We start from the raw sequence: 24,979 nt of genomic DNA, 5'->3' as shown, positions 1-24,979 counted from the left end.
AATTTGTGAACAAATTGAAAACAAGAATAATATTTGAAATTTGAAGGTTTAAACTAATCTCGGTACAAAATCGTGATACTTATTTTGGATTGGAGGGTGTAATTTTTTTTAAAAAGTGAAATGTAAAAGAAAGAAAAAGGAAAAGGAAAACAAAAACAGAAAGAAAAATAATGCATTTTTTTTAATTTCCTTTTTAAAATATGAAATATATTGAAATTTGAATAGTATTTGAAATTCTTGAACATTTTCTCAAATAAAAGTTATAAAAAATAAAAACAAACAGAAATAGAAAAAAGAAAAATGAAATGTGAAGGAAAAACGGTTCAGGAACCTTCTAGAAGGTTCTCAAAACCGGTAAAAACTGGCTAGGAACCTTCTAGAATGTTCCATCCCCGGTTCGTTCTAATTCTATTGTATACGCAAATGGGCCCGCCCATCCCCGGTTCGCTTGGTTCCCCTCTTTTGCGAAGCCCCGTCATTTTGACGCATGGAGCGTCATACATAAGTTTTTTCTCTCGAACCCCTCCTGCCATAGAAAACCTGCCGCTGCCACTGACCGAGACAACAAGCGCCGCCGCCGTCGCCGCCGCCGCCGCGCCTGCTCATGTCGTCGCCGCTCCTGCCGAACGCTCTCTTCGCCGCGCCGTCTTCGAGGAGACTCTCCCCACCCCCGCGGCGCGCCCTCACCTCAGGGGGTCACTTCCGCGTGACCCTGTTCGGTTAATCCCCTCACCAAAGGGATTGAAGGGGATTTTGACTTGCAAGGGATTTAATCCCTTCCAAACCTCTTCAAACCCTGCCTAACCGAACAAGCCCTGTATTCTCCATCCCACAGGATCCCCTCACCTCTCTGTTTGGTTCATCCATCATGGTAGTTGTGATGGTAAACTGTTATTGTGAATAAGTTCTGTTCTAATGCTATTGTTCCTGTTGAAACTAGGAGTGGTACTGCACGTGTTTGCCGTCATGATCATTCTAACAAAATGCATAATTTTTTGCCTCAGGTTCCAGTGATTCTCACTTATAAGTTATAAAGGTTCGACGTATGGCGCTAACCTGATTGCGCAAGCAGGTCCGATCTCTGCACACGCACCCTCCCCTTTTTAATTCAATTAGATAAATATCGTATTCGATACCAAGGCGGCAATTTCAAGCCTAGTCCATTTCAATAATTACAGGTTCTAGACCCGGGAAAAAATAGACATATTCCTCAATTAACACAAAAGTACAATTCCAATCGAAACTTAAGAAACTACAACCAAAATTTAAGAAACAAGAACCGGAACTTAAGTTCCGATTGTTGATGTTTTATAAATTCGAAAGGGCCAGACATATATATATTATAAAGAAAGTAATCCAGCTCATTGATTCCTACCACTTAATCTTAATTTTGTATCTTCCTGGAGAGGGAACTCCGGGAATACTAATTCCAGTTTTGTTATAGTTTTTTTTTCTTGGCCTGAGCAGCGACTCTGTATTGGCTTTTGTTATAGCTTTTTTTCTATTTTGTTGAACTGCCTTCCTTTCAGGGAACACCTTTGTATCCTAAAATTGATGTTATGCTATGGGACTCAGAGAAGTTTGCCCTTGACTGAAAGAGGTTTGTCATGTTGATTGTTTTTGTAGATCTTCACTTTTCCGCACAAAAGTAGACCATGTTTTTGATTTATATTATCTAATGAAACCAAATGTTGTGTCCCTGAGAAACCAACTTCATATTTTATGACAGACTTACCATTTGCTCCTCTTAGGCTGTGCTTGAATATTTTCTTAGGAGGGAAATGCTCCCCTTGGTATTTCTTTAGCCATTTCGTTTGTATAAGTTTTTGGGCTTACTGATCCTTCTGGCATTTTTTCAGTTGACGAAGATAATGGATGGGATTTAGGATTCTTGAATCATCTGAAGCCAAACCTGCGAAGAGCTCACGGCTGGAGAAAATAGTTGCTCCGGTACTGAAATCATGTCGATTTAGATTCGTCTATTGAAGTTTTATTTCGATTTACCTTTTCTTTTAACTATTATGTCTGTTATATCTGAAATCTGTTTTGTCTCTCCCCACTTGTATATCTTGCTATCTTGGGATCGGCATGGATCTTTTCTAAATTGAGAATAAGGTTCTATTAGCTGCTGGTGCAGTTTGGTGCTTAAGATCTTAGCATTACCAACTTATTTTTGAGAACCTGGAAAAAATTGCGCACTGAATGTCTTAGTTGGCCTGTGAAATCAGATGGTTCTTGTGACTCCGGTCTGATTATTTTTAATTACCATTTGTGCAATAAGTTTCAGTGTAAGATTAGCTATTTACATAGGAATGGAGCTAGTCCTTTTCAGTCCTTTCCCTGCTATGAAATTAGATGGTTCTTGTGAGCCATGTGGTTTCTTTGGTTTTATATATACTTTTAGGTAACATCTGTCAAATAAGTTTTTGTGTAAGATTAGCTATTCTGTAGTTCAAAAAGGCGCTCTCACCTAGGCGTGCTTAAGCGCTGGGCGTTGGCAGCCCCAGGCTCTCAAAAAAGCGGCCGGCGAGAAATCAGTCTTTTCTGGTGAGGAATCAATCTCCCAGCGAGGATTCATCCTCCGTGACAAGGGTTCAACCACTCTGACAACAAGTCGACTGATTCCGGCGAGGGATTGAGATTCTCTGGCTGGTTCTCATCGGCGCAGCAAGGGAGAAAGGAGAGGAAGAGGCAGCATCGGTGCAGCAAAGGGAGACAGGAAGAGGCAGCGCATAAGCGAGTTGGGTGCGAGTAGGTCCCAAAACGTATAGTTAACGCCCAACGCCTTTTTGAACCTTGGCAACTGACTTAGTGTCTTTTTCAATCATTTCCCTGCTGTACTAATTAAGGTTTTATGAATTTTACATCTTCGACAGGAGGCTAACAGTAACAATGATTCGAAAGCACCAGTTTCTATGCGCATTGTGATGTCTTCATTGGGTATTTCTGGTTTCTTCTCCCATGTTATGACCGGGCAGACTTATGCCCGTAGGAGGCCCACCGGGCAGATTTAGTTAGGGGCTTGGCCCACAAGTTATCTTATTTTTTAGCATCGTGGTTATATATACTAGCTGTAAGACTATTTTTGAGATTAAGCAATAAGAAGAATTCTATTGCCCGGCTCCCAGAGGAGCCGGACCCTAAACCCTAGCCGCCCCCTCTCTCAACCGCCGCCTCCCTCCTTCCACCTCGCAACGGCGCCTGCGGGTTGGCCGCCGCGCCCTCGCCCATGTCCACTCCCGTCCTTCCCCTACAACCTGAGGAGCAGGTCCGGTAGGACCCTGGGTTCTACCAATTTGGTATCCAGAGACTCGGGTTCGATCACGTCTTCATCAACACCCATGCCGCCGCTGCCCGTCGTCACCACCGCCCCGATGACCACCGTCGGGGCCCCCACGCTGTCGGGCCCGATCACCACCGCGGGTTCCCCATCGCCGCCGGCCCCAGTCACCTCCGCGCCGCCAACGACCACCGTCTTCACGCCGAAACAGGTCACCAGCACGTTGCGGGATCTCGTGACGTCCGTCCAGGGACTCTACCTGTACCTAGCAGGGCCGTAAGCACCGCCTCCGGCTGCGCCGATCGCCGCCTACGGCCACCCCGCGCTATCGTGGCCGTCCCAAGGCATGCCTGCAAGCGGCGGGCCACCGCTGTTGCCGTTCTAGGCGGGGCACCCCAGCGGCCTGCCACCGCCGCTGCTGCAGCATCATCAGCCTCCAGCCGCGGCTCCTCTATGGCCGCAGTGGCCAACTCCGCCCCCCGCAGCACCCATCGCGCCTTCCCACCCTCCACCACAGACGCTGCAACCACCGGCGCCACCTCTGCCCAGTTCGGGGGCGTCCTCGCCGGCCGGCCTGCCGATCCATCAGGTCCGGTTCCCGCCCTTCTCGTCGCCACTACCAACTTGGCGGCTGGATCTTCGCCATCACCGGTCTACACCACGGCTCCAGAACAGATGACCCCGTTCCCGCAGTTCGACGGGCCATTCGGCTCCGCGGGTCACTACCCGGACTACTCCGACCAGGCACCACCCGCCTCGCTGTTCCGCACCTCCGAGCCAGTTCGACACGGCGCTCCGACCCAGACACCGCCGCGGTTCGCCAAAATCGACTTCGCCACATATGACGGCACGGAGGACCCCCTCAACTGGCTCAACCAGTGCGACCAGTTCTTTCACGGGCAGCGCACCCTCGCACCGGAGCGTACCTTGGTCGCCTCTTACCACCTCCGTGGCGCGGCACAGACATGGTATTACGCCCTCGGGCAGGACGAGGGCCGCATGCCCCCTTGGGAGCGCTTCCGCGAGCTCTGCCTCCTTCGCTTTGGGCCTCCGATCCTCGGGAGCTGCCTGGCGGAGCTCGGCCGCCTTCCCTTCACCTCCACGGTGCAAGACTTCGTTGACCGTTTCCAGGCCCTGGCGTGCCACGCGTCGGGCGTGACGATGCAGCAGCGGGCCGACCTCTTCGTCGGTGGACTTCCGGGTCACATCCGCGTGGACGTAGAGCTTCGTGGACCGCAGGATCTCCAGACGGCCATGTATTACGCCCGCCTTCGAGTGTCGCGCCCAGGCCATGCAGCGGGCAGCCCCGGCTCGCGGAGGCCGACAGGCCGCCTGGCAGCCCCCTGCGCCGGGCCGGCCATCCCCGGCCGCCCCGACGACTACCACCCCGGCCGTGACGCGGCCCTTCCGTCGTCTCTCTCCGGCGGAGCAGATGGAGCGGCGGCGCCAGGGCCTCTGCTATAACTGCGATGAGCTCCATACGCCGAGCCATGTCTGCTCGTGCCTCTTCTACTTGGAGACGGCCGACTACATCAAGGAGGACGCCCTGGTCGACGGGGCCGACGCACTGCCGCACCCAGCGACTGCTGAGGTCGCACCCGCGGCCGCCCCGGCGACGACACTCGTGGTCGCCCATACCGGTTCAACACTCCCCTTGATGGGTGGTAGACATGTATCATCCCCATCTTGTCACACGCCAAGTTACAGTCCTTTGTTCCCAGTCCCTTTGCCAAGCAGTCTGCAAAGTGCTGCCCAGAGCTGACATGTGTAAGGCTGATGATCCCAGCATCAAGTTTCTCTTTAATGAAGAAGCGATCAATTTCCACATGCTTCGTCCTATCATGTTGAACTGAGTTATTAGCAATGGCTATAGCTGACTGGTTGTCACACCACACCCTCAAGGGTCCCTTCCTCAGAAGTTTCAACTCGCACAGTAGGTGCTTCACCCAGAGCATATCACACAACCCTTGAGATAATGCTCTATACTCAGCTTCTGCTGTTGATCTAGACACAACAGTCTGTATCTTGCTTCTCCATGACACCAAATTTCCTCCCACAAACACACAGTAGCCTGAAGTTGATCTTCTATCATCTTGACAACTAGCCCAATCAGAGTCACTATAGCGATCCACCTCAAGAGGTCCACTCTTCGCAAACCACAATCCTTTTCCCGGAGTCCCCTTCAAGTATCCCAGGATTCTGTGAACAATATCAAGATGTCCACTTCTTGGTTCATGCTCAGAACCGCCACGGTGTACATAATGTCAGGCTTGTATGACACAAGTACAATAACCTCCCAACCAGCTTCTGATAATCTTCCTTATTCACTAGCTCACCTGATTGTGCTCACTTGATGATTTTGTTCAATCGGAGTAGGGGCTGCACGACATCCCATCATGCCCATGTCACTCAAGAGATCCAAGGTGTATTTTCGTTGGCACAAAGATATTCCCTTCTCTGTCCGAGCCAGTTCTATGCCAAGGAAGTATGTTAGATTGCCCAAGTCTTTTACCTCAAACTCCTTGCATAGACAACCCTTCAATCTCTATTTCCTCATCATCTCCAGTGATGATAATGTCATCCACATAAACAGCAAGAATGGTGATCTTCGTTTCAGAGTGCCTGTAGAACATTGTGTGGTCACCGTTACACTGACCATACCCCATGCCACGGACAACACATCTGAACCTATCAAACCATGCCCTCGGTGATTGCTTCAGTCCATACAAGGATTTCTTCAGCCTGTATACCTTCCCCATGGTCTCTGAAGTACCAAAACCTGGTGGTATCTCCATGTACACTTCTTCCTGCAACTCACCATGCAAGAAGGCATTCTTGACATCTAATTGATGCAATTTCCACCCAAAGTTTGCAGCACAGGAGACCAATATCCTTACTGTGTTCATCTTTGCCACGGGAGCAAACGTCTCATCGTAGTCAATTCCATAAGTTTCACTATATCCTCTGGCGACCAATCTGGCCTTATACTGTTCCACCTTCTCTTCGGGATTCTACTTCACTTTATAGATCCACTTACAACTCACTGCTTTCTTTTCTGCTGGCAATGTGGTTAGCACCCACGTCTTGTTTTTTCCCAATGCTTCCAACTCCTCTATCATCGCTTCATGCCACTTCGGATCTTGCTTTGTGGCCCTCCATTCTTTTGGGATTGACACAGTTTGAAGAGACGCAACAAACACTCTAATAGGAAGGAGACAAAGCCTCATAAGACACATAATTTTCCAGTGTCATGATCATCAAAAACCTCCGGTGGTAAAGCCTTTTGTGTTGCTTCACGTGTCCCCTTTCGCAACGCAATAGGCAGTTCCACTGTGTCAGATGAGCTTGCACCACTGCCTTGCTGCTCCCCCTGCACTTGTGGTTGCCATCGAGAATATACCAGACGAGTGTCAGATGAGTCATGCACTTGTGGCACTTGTGGTTGTCGTCGAGAGTATACTAGGGGAGTCTTCTCCATCGATCTCGAATAGGGAGTTGGAGATTACCAATCTGAATGGAACCCACTGGTGGCTGGACTTGAACCTGCACATCACCATCAGTGAGAGTACCAACTGGAATTGTACCCACAATTGGCTGGACTTGAACCCGCACATCATCATCAGTGTTGGTGTCCACAGAACCCTCCTGAGTGCGAGATACAACCTTCTCCCCCTCTTGACCATTCTGCACAGAGTGTGAATGGTCAAGCCCTTGAAACAACACACTTAGATCTGTGGGGTCACCATAGAATGGCTCAGACTCCCTGAAGGTGACATCCATACTGACAAACCTACGCTTCTCAGAGGGACACCAACATGTATACCCCTGTTGACTAGAAGAATAGCCCAGAAAAATACACTTCACTGCTTGCGGATCAAGTTTCCCAATAGAAGGATGATGATCACGAACAAAACAAGTACTGCCAAACAACTTTGGGGGAACAACAAACTTAGTTTCTCCATATACTAGCTCACACGGCGATTTCATGCCTAGTATTCTTGATGATGTCCGGTTGATCAGGTATGTGGCTGTCATAACTGCTTCACTCCACCAGAACTTGGGCACATTCATTGTAAACATCAATGACCGAGCAACCTCAAGAATATGTCGATTCTTCCTTTCTGCCACTCCATTCTGAGGAGGGGTGTCTAGGCATGATGTTTGATGAAGAATACCTTGATCAGACAAGAAGGCCCCAAAGGTGTTGTTCACATACTATGTACCATTGTCAGTCCTGATCACCTGCACCTGCACCTGAAATTGATTCTTCACGAAGGCATGGAAATTCTGAAAACAGCTAAACACCTCATCTGTGTGACGCATCAAATAAAGCCAAGTCATACGAGAATAGCAATCAATGAATGTAACAAAGTACTTCATTCCGTTCATTGACACAACTGGGAAAGTCCATACACCCGAATGAATCAACACAAAAGGGGATATGCTTCTAAGTCCCTTACTCACATATAAGGCTCTTGTGTGTTTGGCATATTCGCAAGCATCACATGCCAACTTGCCCTTGCCTATCCCACACATAACATCCGGAAAGATTCTACTCATCTTATCAAAAGATATATGCCCCATCTACAGTGATGGATCATCGCCTCCTTCTCCTTGTCCTCCATGGTCGCAGCACACACCAAGTCCGGCTGCACCTCCTGGTTCATGTACCAGAGCCCCCTACGCCTGGTGCCAGTCCCAACCATCTGCCTCGTCTGTCACTCCTGAATCACGCAACCGAATTTGTCAAGGATCACACGACAGTCTATGTCATCAATGAGAGCACTGAAAGATACCAAATTGACAGGAAAAGCTGGCACATGTAAAACTGAGGATAGGGAGATGGTTGGAGTGCACTTTACTGTACCAACCCCTATGACATGTTTTGTGCCATCAACCGTTTGTATAGTGCCCGTGTGAGAAGGGGGATGCTTATTGTAAGACTCGAACACACAGAATTTACTAGCAACATGCTTAGATGCTCCAGAGTCAAGAACCCACTCTGGAGCGCTTTCATTAGTAGCAAGAGATGCTCTTTCCGAATTACCTTCATCAGTGGAGGCCTAGTGAGCAAAGTGACCATAGGCTACATCATTGCCTTTTGACGTCCCCATGTCTCCTGCAACGGCCATGTGAGCTCTCTGACCCCTCGAGTGTCCCGAGTAGCCACCTCTCCCCTAGAAGCCTGACCCCCTAAGGTCTGTGAGTATCCACCTCTACCTCTAGCACTCCTGCCTCTGCCAGTTCCCCCTCTGTTGTATCCCCTGCCTCTGCCACGAGTTGGACATTCCCTCTTCCAGTGTCCTACCTCCCCACAGATATGACATTTGTTGGGATCTCCCCACTCCATGCGCTCAGCGACTGCAAATGTCGAAGCTGGCACAACCTTCACGTTTGCATGCTCAAGAGTAGGCGCACCTCCTCTTGAGTCATCACTGCAATAGCCTCGGCAATGGTAGGCAGACTAGGTTGGTGCAGCAGAGAAGCCTTCATGCCATCAAAGCAACCTTTGCATCCAGCCAAAAGTTTCAGCACACGTCTGTGTGCCATCCATTTGTGCCCTGACTCGATTGAAGCCGCATCATAGAGTTCCAAAGGGTCGTGGTTATCCTGGTCAGCCCACGGAGCCTGCAGTTCTGCCACGTATGCCATCACTGACATGTCATCATCTTGGCGCAGCAACCTAATCTTGTCCTCAATCTGAGCAATGAGCATGACATTGCCCTTGCCAGAGTACTGGGTGGACAGAATCTTCCATATCTCAGCAGGTGTGGATAGTCCCTCCACGGAGCGTCCAATGGAGGGCACCATGGAGTTCAACAACCACACCATAAGTACAGAGTGGATGGCCGTCCACCTCTTTCCCTTTGCACTACACTTGTCTCCTGGTTCTGCAACGATGCCCAACAAATGTCCATCAAGCTCCTTCTGCTCCACAGCCCACAAAGCCCTCCTGGACCAACTCAAATAATTTGTCGCCCCCTCTAGCTTCATGTCCAGGGGCGGCATTTTGAGTTTCTGAGACACTTCCTGTCAGGGAACGATGGCCCTAGAGTTGGACTCTGCGAGGATCTTCGCGAGCTTCTCGAAAGCCTCAGCAACAACATTTGGTTCAGCCATCGTTGGTCGGGATAAACAGCAACAGTAGCCCTCAGAATAACACACTCCAGTTACTCAACAGTAGCAGCTCTCAACGACGGCAACCACACCGCAGCAAGTCCCCAAAAGAAAATTTGGATCCACAGCCTCACGAGCAAGCTGCAGAGACAAATAGCAACAGCAGACACAACAGCGGTCCAGCTCGAGGACTTCCTAATCCAAATCGAGCTCCCACAGAGCCGCACCTCCTCTGCCGCGCTGCCACAACACCGTCAGCCGCCTCTGCTCCTAGCTCCGTCGTCGCCGGCCACGCAGCTCCCGTGCCGTGCCATCACCTCACAGCACCGCCGCCTCTCGCGCACGCGCACGGCTGCGCCTGCAGCCGCCTCTCCCCGCCTGGCCCTGCCTGGGTCCCGCCACCTCGCTAGCGAGTGACTACGCCGCCGCCGCCTGGTCTGATACCATGTTGGTACGGGAGGGAAGTACCTTCAGACAGGATTCCTTCTTGTGTCTGGTGGCTCGCGTGGTACACTGTGTGGCAGCTCGCACGGGGCAGAGGAGAAGCACCTCTTCTAGGTCAGATCCACTCATGGGCTTGGGCCCAACAGACATATCAAGATGGGCTAGGGTCCATACTGGTTCAACAGTGGGCAGCTACTTGAGCTAGTCGTTCTTGGAAGGGTTGAAGAACCGGCTGACAAGGAGAGCTCATAATGGAAGAAGTGGAGTGTCACCAACTCCCTGGCCTAGATATTGAACTCCATGATTCTAGGCTTTGCAGTGTCTGTTGAGGCATTGCCAAATGCTTCTACTGTGTGGAGTATGCTTGTCCACGAGGTATTCCGGTAAGGGAAACCTGATGCTCATGTCTTAAATTGAAGACAAGATCCATGTTGTTCGTCAAGGTGAAGAACCATGCTAGTGTATGTGAATAAGCTGCAACACCTTTGAGCAGATCTGGATCAGTGCGATCCCCTTGAGCTTCCACATGCAGAGTCCATGGAGATTAGTGTGATCCCCTTGAGTTTCCACATGCGGAGTCCATGGAGATTGACAGGAAGTGGGTTCAGCACAGGTGTGTGATGCAGTTTCTAAAAGGCCTAGATCAAGCTTTTGAGAGTAGGCATGTTGCGCTGCTAGATGAGCCGACGTTTGTGTCTCTTGATGAGGCCATTGTTGTGATGTCCCAAGAAGAGGCACGCCTGCAGTCAAGAGATGGAAATGAATATGTTTATAGAGTGGCTAACCCGCAGAAGAGACATAGGCCGAGGGTAGTGTTGGCAGTAGCAGCCGAGGTGGTTGGAATGGGAGTGGTGGTTCTTGGAATGCTCCCAAGGCAAATGTAGCTGCTTCAGCTGAAGGAAAGCAACCTGCAGGAGGGCAGGAGACTACTACTAGCTATGCCAACTTTGTCGATACAAATGAAGGTAACATTGAACACACATCAATAGCAGACCATAAAATAAACTCTAAATGGTGCTTGACTCTGGAGCGTCACAACATGTTGCAGGAGACTTTTAATGAGTTTAAACCTTATGTTCCACACTCTCTCGCACATCAGAAAAACATTCACATAGCAGATAGGACAGCCCAACTCATCACAGGTGTTGGGATAGTTAGTTGCACACCGAATATTGGATTATCCTCAGTGTTGCATATGCTAGCTTTTCCCATGAACTTAGTGTCCTTGAGTGCTTTGGTTGACCAAATTGATTGCCGAATAATTCTTGACAAGGTTGAGTTCTTGATCCATGAGATCGGCGGGCAGGAGTCTTTGGAACTGGAACAAGGTGTAGGGGGTTGTGGTACATGAAGCGCAACATGATGGACCGGGACGCAATGGGCATGCTAGTTGTTGTTGCTGAGGATAAGGAGACTAGAGACTTAATCCATCACTGTAGGATGGGACATGTGTCTTTTGGTAAAGTGTCTCAAGTATTTCCTGATGTAATGAGTGGTGTGTTAGGTTACTGGCCATTGGGCGTTTCCAGTGACTTTAGTCCCACCTCGGTTACGGGAGGAGGCTAGAACCACCTTATAAGGGAGAGAGCCACAGTCCCTTCAAGCTAGTCTTTTGGGATGTGATGGGCTCTCTGCTTGTAGTCGTGGGCCAGAGACACTAACAGGGCATGGACAAGAGCAAGCTGCACCGTGATGCGTGTGAGTTTGCTAAACATGAGAACCTCATATGTGAGTAAGGGGATTGGGAGCATATTTCCTTTTGTGTTAATCCACTCTGATGTATGTAGTACTTCGTTATGTTCATTGATTGCCATTCGCGGATGACTTGGATCTATCTTCTGAAACATAAAGTGAAGTGTTTCAATGTTTTTTATGCACTTGTTCAGACTCGATTTAATGTGAAAATTCAAGCACTCAGACCCGACAACGGCATCGAGTATGTTAACAAGTAGGATGCAAATTTGGAACCTTTAGGGTACCCTCCGACCCTACTTAGTTCAACCAAATGAATTAAAGTTTCAAAATTGAGGTGATTCTGAATTTTTTTTAGTTCATTTAGTTGAACAAAAGGGGGTCACAGGGTACCCTCAAGGTTTCAAATTCGCATGCCTATTAACAAGGTAATTGGTGCTTTCATGTTGGACAAGGGCATCCTGCATCAAACATCTTGTCCGGACACACCTCAGAATGGGATGGCACGGAGGAAAAGTCGCCACCTGCTAGAGGTGGCCCGGGCATTGATGTTCACCATGAATGTGCCCAGGTTCTTGTGGAGTGAAGCTGTCATGATGGTCACCTTCTTGATCAACCACAAGCCATCCCGGGTCACATGTATGAAATCAAGGTGTGAGTTGGTTTTCACAGAAAATAAATTTCCAGATCCCCCCAAGGTGTTTTGTTGCACTTGTTTTGTTCGTGATCATAGGCCATCAGTAAACAAATTGGATCATCGGGAAGTCAAGTGTATCTTTATTGGGTATTCTTCAGGACAAAGAGGATATAAATGCTGGAGTCCGTCTGTGAGGCGGACATTTGTGAGCATGGATGTTACGTTCCGTGAATCGGAACCTTTTTATGGTGAGAAAACTGATCTAAATGTCTTGTTTGAAGAACTAGACTAATGTCCCCAACCGGAAATTGGTCAAGAGGGGGGAGAGTAGTAGCACACATATGCGAATGATGCAATAGTCACCTTTAGCAACATGCGGCTCATTAGTAACTCTTGTGGTGCATGTAATACAAGCATTAGCTTCCACCGGTGATGTAGTTACACCGGCTCAGACTGGTAGTGTGACGAGGTGGACAGCAGGACAACAGAGCAAGGTGAACAACTAAAGGTGTATTCACGGAAGCGTGCACCAGCTCAGATTGGTAGTGTGCCAAGGTGGACAACAGAGCAAGAGAAGGAGCTAAAGGTGTATTCATGGAAGCAAGGTGGTGGGGTTGCACATCAGGGAGCAACTAGATCAGCCACTGACGGAACAACAGGGTAGTACTCATGTGATTTCCATCTCCTCTAACGCAGACTAGGCTGAAGGGTCAATTAAGGGGAAAATTGCATTGAGAACTATTCGAGCAACAACAAGGATACCAGAGAAATGGTATAGGTTTGATGACAATGATATTGGGAAGTATGTCTCCTATGAAGCATTATCTTCATCCCACAAAACATTTGTTGCTTCTCCTCAATCTGTGTCAATTCTGACTGACTGGAAGAAGGCAAAGGACTCAAAGTGGCGACTGGCCATGGTGGAAGAGCTGGAGGCTCTGTGTAAGAACAAGACATGGGTACTAACATCCCTTCCAACAGGAAAGAAGGCATAGCTGCAAGTGGGTATACACTGTGAAGTAGAATGTAGAAGGGCATGTTGAAAGGCGAGGAGGTACAACCAAGACATTGACTACGATGAGACCTTTGCTCCAGTAACAAACATGAACACCACGAGGATTCTGATCTCATATGCAGCCGACTAAGAATATACTGGAATAATCGGGGAGGCGTGAACTGATTAAGAATCCTGTCAGGGAGGAGTACATCACATCTAGCTTACAAAATGTGACATTCCAGCATTCCCATCTAAAAGAGGAATGGTGTGAACCGACATGACTAGACCCACTCCCACCCCCACCCACCCCGTTGTCGTTGTGTTCTACTCCCCTCCTAAAAAGTCTCACTGCTCCCTTAACCCTCGATGCTCCCTCAACACTAGCCGCTTCCCTCAAGCCTTGCCACAAACTTCCCATTCTCTACTTTCTATCTCTACCTCTGACACGACCTCCATTCTCTTAGTTTTACTTTGGCGGTGCTACGTAGGTCCACTCATCACTGTGGTTATGAGCACAAGGTGGACAACCACATAACAAATCATCGATAATCAAATTCATGAGTAAGCACTTGGCGGATCAACTCGTTGATGATCAGAACTTTGAGTCCATGGTGGCTAATTCCATGGCGGATCAGCTCGTTGATGACCATATTATGGATTTAATGGAGGACACCACCTCTAGTTTTTGTGACAATTACAATCTTGGTGAGTTCACTCCTCTTTTCTGCTGGTTTGTCTGTACAGTCTTTTGTGGAATATGGCAACGATCTATCATGGAGGTGGTGAAGAGTAAAATCGATGATGAAACTTAGGGGAATTGGTCATCGGAGTAGTTTTTTTTCCTACCATGAGAACACCAACTCATCCCAATTCCCATGTAATTTGGGTTGCCATTCGTTATTTGAATATTTTTATGTGTAAAGATCATGGCATGCCTTCATCCATTTCTGATCATGCAAATTTTGTTTCCCTTTCTTCCCTTATATGTAGAGAAAATGCAACTAGGAGGCAACCCCTTGATCAATTATGGTGAGTTCCTGTGTTCTACTCACTACAACCACCGCTCCGGAGGTGTGTGTGGGGGGGGGGGGAGTGAACCGTGTTTCCCTTCCCACAAGTGAATACAGGTAGGGTTAGGTTTTAGTGTCCGGCATGAGGGCAATGAGGGTGTTTAATATTCTTTTATCGTTTCTTCCTCGCCATGGTTAAATTGAAGATTTGGTGGCCTTTGTTGGCTCGTTGTCCGCTCAGGGTAGCGAGATTCGTTTTTTTGTTTGTGGATGGAGGTTGTTGCTTCTCGGAGGCAAGTTGTCGAGATGAGATCGACGATGGCTTTGTTACAGGGGTGGTTGTCCGAAGTGTTAAGCTTCATGCACTAGCCAACGCAACCAAAAGTCTGAACTGATGGAAAGGTGTAGGCACCCACATATACACTTCAACACCCCCTCTCACATGTGATGCGGGAACTAAGTGAATAGAGTCAGAGGTATGGCTCAAGGCCTATATGTGGACGCAGAGGGGGCAACAACAATTTTTGGATAAATTGCGAAAGCCAGGACTTGAACTCAAGACCTTAGGCTCTGATACCATGTTAAGCTTCATGCACTAGCCAATGTAACCAAAAGTCCAAACTGATGGAAAGGGACAGGCAATCTACATATACACTTCAACACAAAGTTGGTTGATATAGCGTTCTTCCATAATATCGTGGCGAGATCCATGTGGTGGATCCAGACCTAGGTCAACACGGGGTTGTCCCACTGCCAATGTGACTCAATTCTTGCGATGAGCCTATTATTCGACTCTCAATTAGTCTTCGATGATGGCACTTAGTTCTTGCATTGATGGAGGTTTGGCTTCTCAAATGAACACCTTGATGGTGACTAAGGTTGGCAGTAACCATGGCCTTGGTGTGTGCAAGAGCCACTTAGCGCCTAATATTAATTTTCTATTCCATGGGTTCTTTCCTACACAAATTCCAATGACTTCTCGCGGTCTCTAGCAGTTTTCGATGCATTTTATCCAAGCCTTGTTGATATGAGGATGCACGATTACTACGAAAAATGTGATTAGGTAAAACCTAAACCATCTAATGTATAACATCGGCTCGAGTGCACGGTAACCACACCCCTCTAACCTATCCCTCACACAATGTAAATCCAAACATGGCCAACTTGAAAAGATAACCATTGGTGGACTCCAACAGTGCCCATGAAAGTCCAAGGATGGCATAGCTATTAATCAAAAATCTAAAGATGGCATAGTAATTAGTCAAAATCCAAAGATGGCATAACTATTAATCAAAAATCCAAAGATGGCATAGCAATCAATGAAAATCCATATTTGGATTTTCATTTATTTTTTGCCATCTTTGGGTTTTCATTTAATGATTTGCCATCTTTGGATTTGTATTTATTACTATGCTATCCATCTTTGGGTTATCATTTATTGTTTGCCATATTCGGATTTTCTTTTATTTTTTGCCATCTTTGGGTTTTCATTTAATGATTTGCCCATAAAACAAAATATCCACGACAATTTTAGATCCCAAAGTAAATATCTTTTTACTAAAAATGCAGTCACCCCCTTCATTGTAGGATAGTCACCACCACAAAATGGTGAAAGGACAACTGTAAATAGCTCATGTAAATTCCATGTATTTTTGGGGTCCTCTATGAAATTTTGACCCGCCCTTTCCCTATAAAAGCTCTGGATTTGTTCATATGTTTGGTACTGAGTTGTCGAGAAAAAATTGAAGGGGGGAGTTTTCTGGTTGTTGTTGTTGTGTCGAGAGGTGAAAGGGAAGGAGGGGCCATGTCGGAGGCGGCGGGTGAGGCGGCATATGGCGCGGACATGCCCGAGAGCCCGCTTCATCCTCAGCCACAACCCATCGTTGGTGGCCGCCTGGACGACGCCCACGAAGGTAACGCTTCCTATTCTGCACCGCACTCATCGTGTCCCACGGCCAACAACGGTGTTGTGCATGTGCCTGCCATGAGCGCGAGCTCTGAGCCACCCAAGCAGAAGCGCGGCCGCCCGCGGAAGTACACCCCAGATGGTACCAAGCCGCCAGCTATCTTCCCGGCACCATATCCTATTGGTGTTGTCGCTTCCCCGACACCTGTTCTACCCCCGGGCTTCACGTTGGGATTGTGGGGCGTAGGCGTCGTGAGGCCCCAGGCACCACTGCCGTCGCCATTACCGCCACCACCCTTTGAGAATTCAAAACAACGGGCCAAGAAGAAGAGGGTATGGCCGCCGAGGTCCACAACCAGCAAGAAGCAGCGGGAGTTGGCAGTAGCAGGTATATAGCATTCTTTCTTGCCTCTGTTAGTCAACGCATGTAGAGTAGCGAAAAGAGCAAAAGTGCATAGATGGATATGATTGTTAGATGGTATTCTAGTCCTGATAATTATATGTAGTAACGACCACCGCAAAATGACCAGAGGCAGCAGTCCTGCCCAACTCAACTGGCCTAACTCTCACCTTTTAGGAATGCTAGAAAAAAAATATGACCTTTCTCGCTAGTTAGTCTAAAATATTACTGCTAAGGTGTCAGTACTTATACCTGGTATTCTTAATGTTAGCATATTGGTTTGTACATTATATCAAGCATGGAATTATTTATCTATGTTGGACATTCAGTAAGAGTTGCCACATGTTAGACATGGAAACTAAGCTTTCGTTGGGATTCCTCGCAGAAGTATTCGTGGTGCTTTGGAATTATATTTCTAGGATGTTAGTTCAGTCATGTACTATTTATAGGCTCATGCTCATCAGTGCTATAATCAGTTTGCCAACATCACAATATATTTCCCAATGGTTTATAATTTGAAACGGATCTCTTCTTTTTCCGGCAGAGCCAGATGCGACTGGATTCGTTCCTCAGGTCATAACAATCCAAGGTGGAGAGGTAAATTTTCCTACTCTTATGATGCTCCTAGAGACATTGCAGTGATCTATTAATATTTTATCATAGTATCTGGATACTACTGGATATCAGGGTATCTAATTGAAGTGGTGGTTCCTTTTAGAAAAATATGATTTTTGTGTGTGGATATATTTAGTGTTAAATATTAAAAATATTTAGTGAAGTTGCCCCTACTTAACGTTATGTGAGCTGTACATATATATTTTCACTTGCACTTCATATGTTTGTTAAAACTTACAATAAATATTGCTTCTTTTTCCTGGCCATATAGAAGCTCCTGCTTAGTATGATTATGTGTATGTGTTGTCTGCTTCTGCAAGAAATAATTGTATTTTCTCATGTCTATGTATTTCAACATATTCAAAAGTTGTTTCATCGACTCCACATGTGCACGAGGCGTTCAGTAATAAGTTGGAGCTTCAGTATGATGAACATGAATGCAATTATGAAGTTAGGCCATTTATTAAATTCTCATAGATATCCAGACAAGATTAGTTTTCATTTTTTGTTACTTGTGATATGAGCGTATTCTTTAATACTGGTGAAATTCATCTGTTCGGTTGTTCCATTTATTTAATGTATTCCCGATTCAATGGCCAAGTTTTCTTTCTTGATTCTTCTAGCACATTTTTTTAACCGGTTATATCTATATCCATCGTACATTATTTTGAAGAGAGCTTGGTGGTGTCCCTCACATTTCCTGTTTTTAAATATCTTTCCCATCTTTTCCATAGGTTATCTATTACTACTACTTATGCATGTATCATTCTAAAATTCTAATAAGGAATCCATGGTTTCAGGATGTAGCAGCGAAAGTCATCTCCTATTGTGGGAATGGGTGGGCAGTTTGTATCCTGTCTGCCGAGGGCGCTGTATGCAATGTGACACTGAAGCAACCAGCTTCTTCCTGTGGAACTGTTATTTATGAGGTTTGCTTTATTGTTTTTGCTTGGAATCTGTACACTGGAAATCCCTTTTTGGTGGTATGCTTTACAAATTATACTTCAGCTCCAACCAAATTAAGAGAATGGTAAAGCAAAATGAAATGTGAAGTAGTAGTAGTTAAAGAAATTGCCTAATTGTATCCATTATCAACGTTTTGTAGTTCTGGTCTTCCAAATAAATGTCGTTGTTTGGCCTCTAGAGATGCTGCTAATCCAATGCTAAACAATATCTAATTCCTTGCATTCAATATGCAGGGCTATTTTGACATTGTCTCTTTGTCTGGCGTGTATCTGCTGTCAAAAAGTAATGGACTGAGCACTCTAAAAGGTGGATTCAGTATTTCGCTTGTTGGTCATGATGGCTCTCTCTTCGGCGGTGGGTTAGCAGGACCTCTGATTGCAGCTTCACCTGTTCAGGTTACCATCTTTCACTTGGATTAGCATGCTTCTAAACGACCAACTAAGAACTTTATTCCATATACGTCAATTAGCTCCCACTCTATCTTCCTCTGTTTGTTGAAGTAGTTAAAGGCTATGTGTGCTTCCTAAGTCTGGAAAACTATATGGAACAAAAGTGTGCTGCCATACGATATACATTGTACACATATTAATATCCCTATGTAAAATCAGTATTTGCTTCTTTTTATATGTACTAGCTTCTTAGGGAAATGGCATGGTTTTACGAAAATACACATCTATTGCAAGTGAGAACCTTGTGCGTCCTCTTAATGCTTTGCATTTTGTTGCGCTGATGCGCAGGTGGTCTTTGGAAGGTTTGCCGCTGATGAAAAAGAGGAGATCAAACAGGATGTGGCCAGTGGAAGGTTTGCAGCTGATGAAAAAGAGGAGATCAAACAGGATGTGGCCAGTGGAGGGTTTGCAGATGATGAAAAGGAGGAGATCAAACAGGATGTGGCCAGTGGAGGGTTTGCAGCTGATGAAAAAGAGGAGATCAAACAGGATGTGGCCAGTGGAACTCCAGGTGCTACTACACCGACTGCTGCCCCGAATGAAACCTCCAGTGGCCCAGGAAGCCCATCAAACTAGAGTCCGGCTTGCACATTCAACACAGATTTCCTATTTCCAGATGCCAGTCAGCTTAAATTCCTAGCTTTTCGCTCCTAGCTCCAAATGCTTATTTTTCCCTACTATTTCCAGACGCTTAGCTTTCTGCTCGTACTTGTTGAACTTTTCAGTCTCGTTATATGTTGTATGGCCCATGCGTGTGGTCAAGTTATGTTTTTGAACCTGAATGATGCTTCGTGATATTATAGTTAATGAAACATTTCATGGTCATATTGCGCACATCTGATCAACGTAATGCCATTCTCGAGGGTAACCTGCTACTCTTGGTCCTCACCCCACAACTTTCATCGATTCCCAGCTCCAGTTTTGCTCATTTTTACATTTTATTAATTTATTATTTTTATTGGAAGAAAGGTTGATATGGCTTTGCAGGAACATCTTGTTTGGAAGAAAAAGAAGTTTTATGTACAAAAACAGAATGACAATCCTATGAAAAAAGAAGAATGGTCGTCCAGGAAGACTGAACCCACAAGCTATGCACACACACAGTTTCAAGGGAGAAGAGAGCGGCAATCGATCCAACTCATCGCTCCATGCCAAACCAATCTCATCATTGTTTTCTCTCAGGCCGTATAATTTCCTTCGTATGCTCCCGGCAGGAAAATGGAACCCAGCCCATGGCCGGCGAGCATCTGCTCCCTGAGGTTCTTGATGGCCTGGTACCTCTCGGAGTCCTCCTCGTCGACGTCGCTGCGCCCTTCCTCGTCGTCCCACCGTTGGCCTCCTTCCGATTCCTCCAGCGACCGCCGGTCGCTGGCCCACGGATCGGCGCACCCCGTTCCCCTGCTGTCCGCAGACGCCGCCTTCTTGGCCGTCGGTGTGATCGTCTCCTTGGAAGCGGTGCTGTAGCTCCAGCCGCCACAGTCCTTGCTTCTGCCGTCCATGTTCAGCTCGATGGAGTGCATGTCGCTGCCGTCTGAACCATCATCGGATCCTCCTCCATCGTCGTCTACGTCCGTCCTCTTGCTGGCATCAACACGAGCGATTCTATCGGCACCTTCTTCAGCTTCGAAGAATCCATGGCGATCATCGTCGTGAGTGGCTTGGCGTTCTTCATCCGCGGCGGCGGCAGGTGATTCCGCTTCCAGGAGGCCCTGCTTCTTGGTCTCCAGGAAGGCCTCCAGCTCGCCGCGCAGCTGCTCGACGACGGCGTTCTTCTCCTCGAACTGGAGCCGCGCCTCGAGCAGCTTCATCTGGACCCGCTCCTCGCGGAGCTCGTCGGCGAGCCGCAGCATCTCCCGCTCCCGGTCAACCTCCGCCTGCGCCTCCTCGGCCTCCCGCCTCGCCTCCTCCTCCACCCCGCCGCCGCGCACGAGCTCGTCGCACACCTTCTCCAGCCGCTCCCTCGACCTCCGCTCCCGCTCGAGCTCCCGCTCCGCCTCGGCCAGCGCGCTCCCGAGCTTGGCGCTCACCCGCTCCGCCCTCCGCCTCGACCGCCGCTCGCCGTCGAGCTCGTCGCACACGACCCGCACGGTGGCCGCCACCTTCTCCCGCTGCTTGCTCTTCCACGCGCGCGCCTCCGCCTCCAGTCGCTTCTTCATGAGCTCCACCGTCTCGCTGCCGCGGTGGCTCCGCTCCCTGGCGAGCTGCCGCGCGTGGGCGCGCGCCAGGTCGAGCTCGGAGCGCAGGGCGGAGAGGAGCGACGCCGTGGACGGGCTCAGGTCTCCCGGCCCCCAGATGTTGCCGAGGACTCTGACGAGCTCCTTGCACGCCGTCAGGCTGTTGTACATGTCCTGCAGGTGTGCCATTCTGTCCGCTGAACATGTGGAGCTAGAGTCTTGAGCGCATGGGTGCACCTGATCAAGATTCACGAACAAACTAATATAAGAAGATGGTAAACTGCAGAATTATCAGAAACCTGTTTGTTCAATTAGTATTGTCTGCCGTGCTCATTCTGCTCATGCGATGCAGAGGCCGCTATTTGTTTAGTGTGGACGTATCAGCTCCATATAAAAATGTACTGGTTTTGGTAATGTTAGGTGCCTTGAAAAAAAAATCAGGTTAGGCTATTTTTCTGAAATTGGGTCAGTCGATTCACTCTAGACATTGGATGGAGATTTAACGGCCCACGGTCCTTCTTCTTCCTCCTCCTCCCAGAGTTCCACCGGCAGAACCGCCGGCCACCACCGCCGGCCTCGCCACCCTGTCCTCCCTGGAACCACCCCCCATCGCCGGTCTTCCGCCGCCCCCGGCCATCCCTCTAGGCCTGCCCGCGTTTGGGTTTTTCCGGCAAAGTGCACCACCGCCCCCACCTAAAACCATAAGATAGATAATGGGGTAGCCTCTCCGGCGAGCCCCCGCTGCGGCTCTTTCTTCCTTCCCTCCGGCGATAGGGAAAACCGACTGATCCAAATCGAATTTTCAGTCGACTGATGTATAGCTAAACTGAAAAAAAATTAAGCATCAGTCGATTTCAAACGAAGCCAGAGGCGGAGCCAGGACCTCGCTGAAGATGGGGACGACACACTGCGTCGTCCGCGTGATGTGGCGTCCCAGTCGAAGAAGCAGGTTGATAGGTGGGTGCAGGGTTGTCGTCGCCGAAACAGGACGTGGGCGGGGGGAGGGGGTTAGAGGGATGTGGCAGCACGACTGTGAGGGGAAGTTGAGCGGAGGACAATCGTGGAGGGCAGCGCGGGAGGAAGAACATGAAAAGTGGTCACGCTATTGTGGCTGTTGGATGGAGATCTAACAGACCCAAAATTCGACTGAAACTTAACTTTTTTTCCCAGATGATAGATGAATAGACGGTCCCAAAAATGTACTCCCTCCGTTCTATAATGTATAACGTTTTTTGACACTAGTGTAGTATCAAAAGGCGTTTTACATTATGGGACGAAGGTGTAGTCATGTTAGTCATGCTCCACGCATTTCAATCCGTCCGATCGAACATGCAAGTTTACTGAATTAGGGGCGATTGATTAATTAGGTGCAGAAGGAAGACAAAGGACTATGGGCATGATGAGGTGCTCTTGTCTCGACAGACAGACACACAGTCGTATCTGAGGCTGTCATGGCCCTCTTGAACGACTGCCGCACTGCACACCAATTGAAAACACAAGTGTCAACTAACTCGGACAACCGCCGAATCTGCCATGCCATCCTGCTAACGAGACGGTCAAGTTCAACTGAAAACCGATTACTTTACGCCGCCGTCGACCTACCGACGCCGCATACGTCTAAAATAGTATTCCCAATTTTAACGAGGTGCTCAATCACAAGGCTCGCCTAATCAAACAATAATAATTAACAGCGTAGCTAGACATCACATGATGAGATTAGCAGCAGCGGGATAGACAAACCAGGTTCTGTAAATTTATATAGTTAGTTAGAAAGCCTAGTTGGGAGGTGGGCAAAGGTGCATGCATGCATGTGGCTATCACAATGAAGGAGAATCCTTGGAAATGCAAAGCCATGTTTAGTGTCGGGCTGTACCCTATACCCACTAGTAGTAGTACTGTAGTACCATACTATATGTGTGAGGTACCAAAAGGATCATATATAGACATTTCTAAGATAGATGAGCAGATCCATATGTGTATTATTTCCTATCTTCAAAAAGCAGATCAACAGTATCGCTAATAGTTGTGCAAATGAGCAAATCAAGAGTTGGTTAATTACCCCAGTTGTGCCGGCATTGCTCAGGTTATCTGAAAGCCAATGGCGCCCATGATCAGCCTCCGAAACCACCTTGCTCCTCGTTCTTGACCTCTTGGAGATCTACACCACGTACGGGAACAACATCATTATCAAACTGCAAGAACACGACGGTTCATGATACCGGCGGCGGCAGCACTCACCTCCACGGACGACGCGCAGCGCCGGTGCGCCGCCGCAGAGCCCCGGCGCGCAGCCGCGTCCCTGGCGATCCGGGCCTCCTCCTCCTCCTCCTCAAGCAAGCCGCCCTCGTTCATCTGCCAGAGAGCGCTGACGAGCTTCCGGGCGGACACCGACGAGTGCATCCCGTCGGCGCGGCACGCCCGGCTCCAGGACGACTCGGACATCTTCCAGCTGGTCGGCAACGGCGAAGAGACGCCGCCTGATCCCCTCCGGTGGAGCGACACCACGCCTCGCCTCAGCCTCAGCCTCCTCAGTGTCCCCGACGCGCCGGACGACGACGAGAGCGCGCACCGCTTGCGGATCTTGGGCCTCGTTGTCACCTCCTCAACAGCAGCAACAGCTTCACCCGCGTCGCGCCGCCTCAGCATTGCCGCCTTGGGTTCGGGCTCCGGTTGGCTGCTTCTTGACAAGAACAGTAATGGTGTGAGGCTATGTCAAGAACTGAACAGTAATGTGATCCTTTTATACATGGAATCAAGAGGCAGTACTTGGGTGGACGAACAATGTCACATCAATCAATCTGATCGAACAGGGAAAAGGAGCATGGACGCAGCTTTAGCGGAAGGAATAAGAAGCAAGCGAGAATGACAGATGAACATGTGGCCTTCATCATTCACACCTTTAATTGGTGGAAAAAGACGATCTGATAGTCTCTGCTAATCTTATTTGAAAAAAAATTCAAGAACATGCTAAAACTACTTGAAAGAAAATGTGTATACACGAACGTACCCATCAAAGAGGAGGAGGATGGAAGCTTGGCCAAGTCGACTCCGATCCCGGTTAGCTGCGCAGTCTTAACTCATCACCTCCATGATGATGAGACGATGATAGAGCGGGCAGTCGCAGCTGCTTGGACGCGGACGGCACACGATCGAGTGGGGTGTGGAAGGAGACAGGATGATGGATGCGTATATGGGGTGTGGGGGATTGGCGGCAGATCGAGAGCAGCATGAGCTGTATTTGTATGTCCGTTGCATATGATTGGGGATCGGATATGTCGGATTGATCTGTGTTTCTGAATGAATGGTTCTCTTGTTCAGCTGGGAGAGGCCTGATTACGTGGAGAATGGAAAGCAGAGATGTGTTAGCGTCGGAGATTGGTCAGCCAGAGAACCTGAATGATGATCCACTTTAAGTAAGGGTGGGAACTCTCTAGTTCAATCAAGGATTCAAGGTGAGGCGGCCAACGAATCTGGACAGAACAGAACCGAGTTGAGTGGTTGAAGTAGTTTGCGGCCACTCAATAGCACAGTAGTAGTACTATATTACTACTAGTGGCATAATACTATTAGTACTCTAGCTAGGTCATTTTAGAGCAACTCCAAGGGACCGACTAAATTCGTTCGCCCGTGTCCATTTCAATTAAAACAGACAAAAACGTCAGCATAACATAGAGATCCATATCTATTTTGTGTCCGCTTGGACCATTTTCATGTCATATTTATTAATTTACATTTGAGTCGAAGGCGGACAGAAAGGGGATGTTACTGTGCCAGCCTCGTCCGCCTGTGTCCGGGCCTGGCCCACCTGTCATCCACCCATCCCTCTTTCTTTTAATTTATTCGTTGCCAACCCCCTTTCTTTTTCGTAAGACTGAGGTATAGACAAGGCTAACAAAAACCAAAAAAAAATCGGCCCACCACCCGCAAGTCTCTCTCTCCTACCTTGCGCCTGGCCGATCCTGGTCGCCGTTCCCTGCGCCACCATCGCCGCTCTTGGTCACGCGCCCGGCCGCGGGCAGCTTCTCTCACCACGAGCACCCACCACCCAGCCCCACGAGCGAGCGGCACGGCAGCGCTTCCTCTGGCGCCTTCTAGCAGTGTGGGCGGCGCTTGACTGGATCCGCGAGAGAGGCGGGCAGCTTCTCTCAGCACGAGCACCCACCACCCACCCCTCCTGCCCCACGAGCCAGCGGTGCGACGACGCTTTCTCCAACGCCATCTAGCAATGCGAGCGGCGCTCGGCTGGATCCGCGCGAGAGGCGGGCGGCTTCTCTCACCACGAGCACCCACCA

General features: G+C 48.5%; 2 protein-coding genes and 1 pseudogene across 6 annotated transcripts; 1 reads left to right on the top strand and 2 right to left on the bottom strand.

Annotated features, from left to right (window-relative positions):
- Window positions 1-481: 481 nt before the first annotated feature.
- Window positions 482-19,338, top strand: LOC125519039 (AT-hook motif nuclear-localized protein 2). Of its 4 annotated transcripts, none has more exons than XM_048683924.2 (9): window positions 482-883; window positions 1,005-1,072; window positions 1,530-1,600; window positions 1,860-1,950; window positions 15,960-16,471; window positions 17,028-17,080; window positions 17,899-18,027; window positions 18,298-18,459; window positions 18,802-19,338. In XM_048683924.2, the coding sequence occupies exons 5-9, from the start codon at window positions 15,982-15,984 to the stop codon at window positions 19,087-19,089; spliced, it is 1,122 nt and encodes a 373-aa protein (XP_048539881.2). In that variant the 5' UTR covers window positions 482-883; window positions 1,005-1,072; window positions 1,530-1,600; window positions 1,860-1,950; window positions 15,960-15,981; the 3' UTR covers window positions 19,090-19,338. The 4 variants fall into 4 exon arrangements, with proteins under 4 accessions (XP_048539881.2, XP_048539880.2, XP_087390654.1 ...); XM_048683923.2 differs by having other exon boundaries at window positions 15,926-16,471; XM_087534528.1 differs by having other exon boundaries at window positions 482-871; window positions 1,860-16,471.
- On the bottom strand, window positions 5,794-9,400 carry LOC147958326 (uncharacterized; annotated as a pseudogene).
- A 151-nt stretch (window positions 19,339-19,489) lies between the features above and the next one.
- Window positions 19,490-24,206, bottom strand: LOC125519038 (uncharacterized). 2 transcript variants are annotated; one of them, XM_048683921.2, is made up of 4 exons: window positions 23,695-24,206; window positions 22,926-23,364; window positions 22,747-22,845; window positions 19,490-20,924 (listed from the first exon to the last, which is right to left on the bottom strand). In XM_048683921.2, the coding sequence occupies exons 2-4, from the start codon at window positions 23,331-23,333 to the stop codon at window positions 19,692-19,694; spliced, it is 1,740 nt and encodes a 579-aa protein (XP_048539878.2). In that variant the 5' UTR covers window positions 23,334-23,364; window positions 23,695-24,206; the 3' UTR covers window positions 19,490-19,691. The 2 variants fall into 2 exon arrangements, with proteins under 2 accessions (XP_048539878.2, XP_048539876.2); XM_048683919.2 differs by having other exon boundaries at window positions 22,926-23,361.
- Between the last annotated feature and the right edge of the window lie 773 nt (window positions 24,207-24,979).

Source organism: Triticum urartu, chromosome 7A (assembly GCF_056163025.1).
Source record: "Triticum urartu cultivar PI428250 chromosome 7A, HENAU_Tu73, whole genome shotgun sequence".
In the NCBI taxonomy this organism is placed as follows: domain Eukaryota; kingdom Viridiplantae; phylum Streptophyta; class Magnoliopsida; order Poales; family Poaceae; genus Triticum; species Triticum urartu.
The sequence above is the reverse complement of the archived record's forward strand: the minus strand, read 5'-3'. Positions and strand labels throughout refer to the sequence as shown.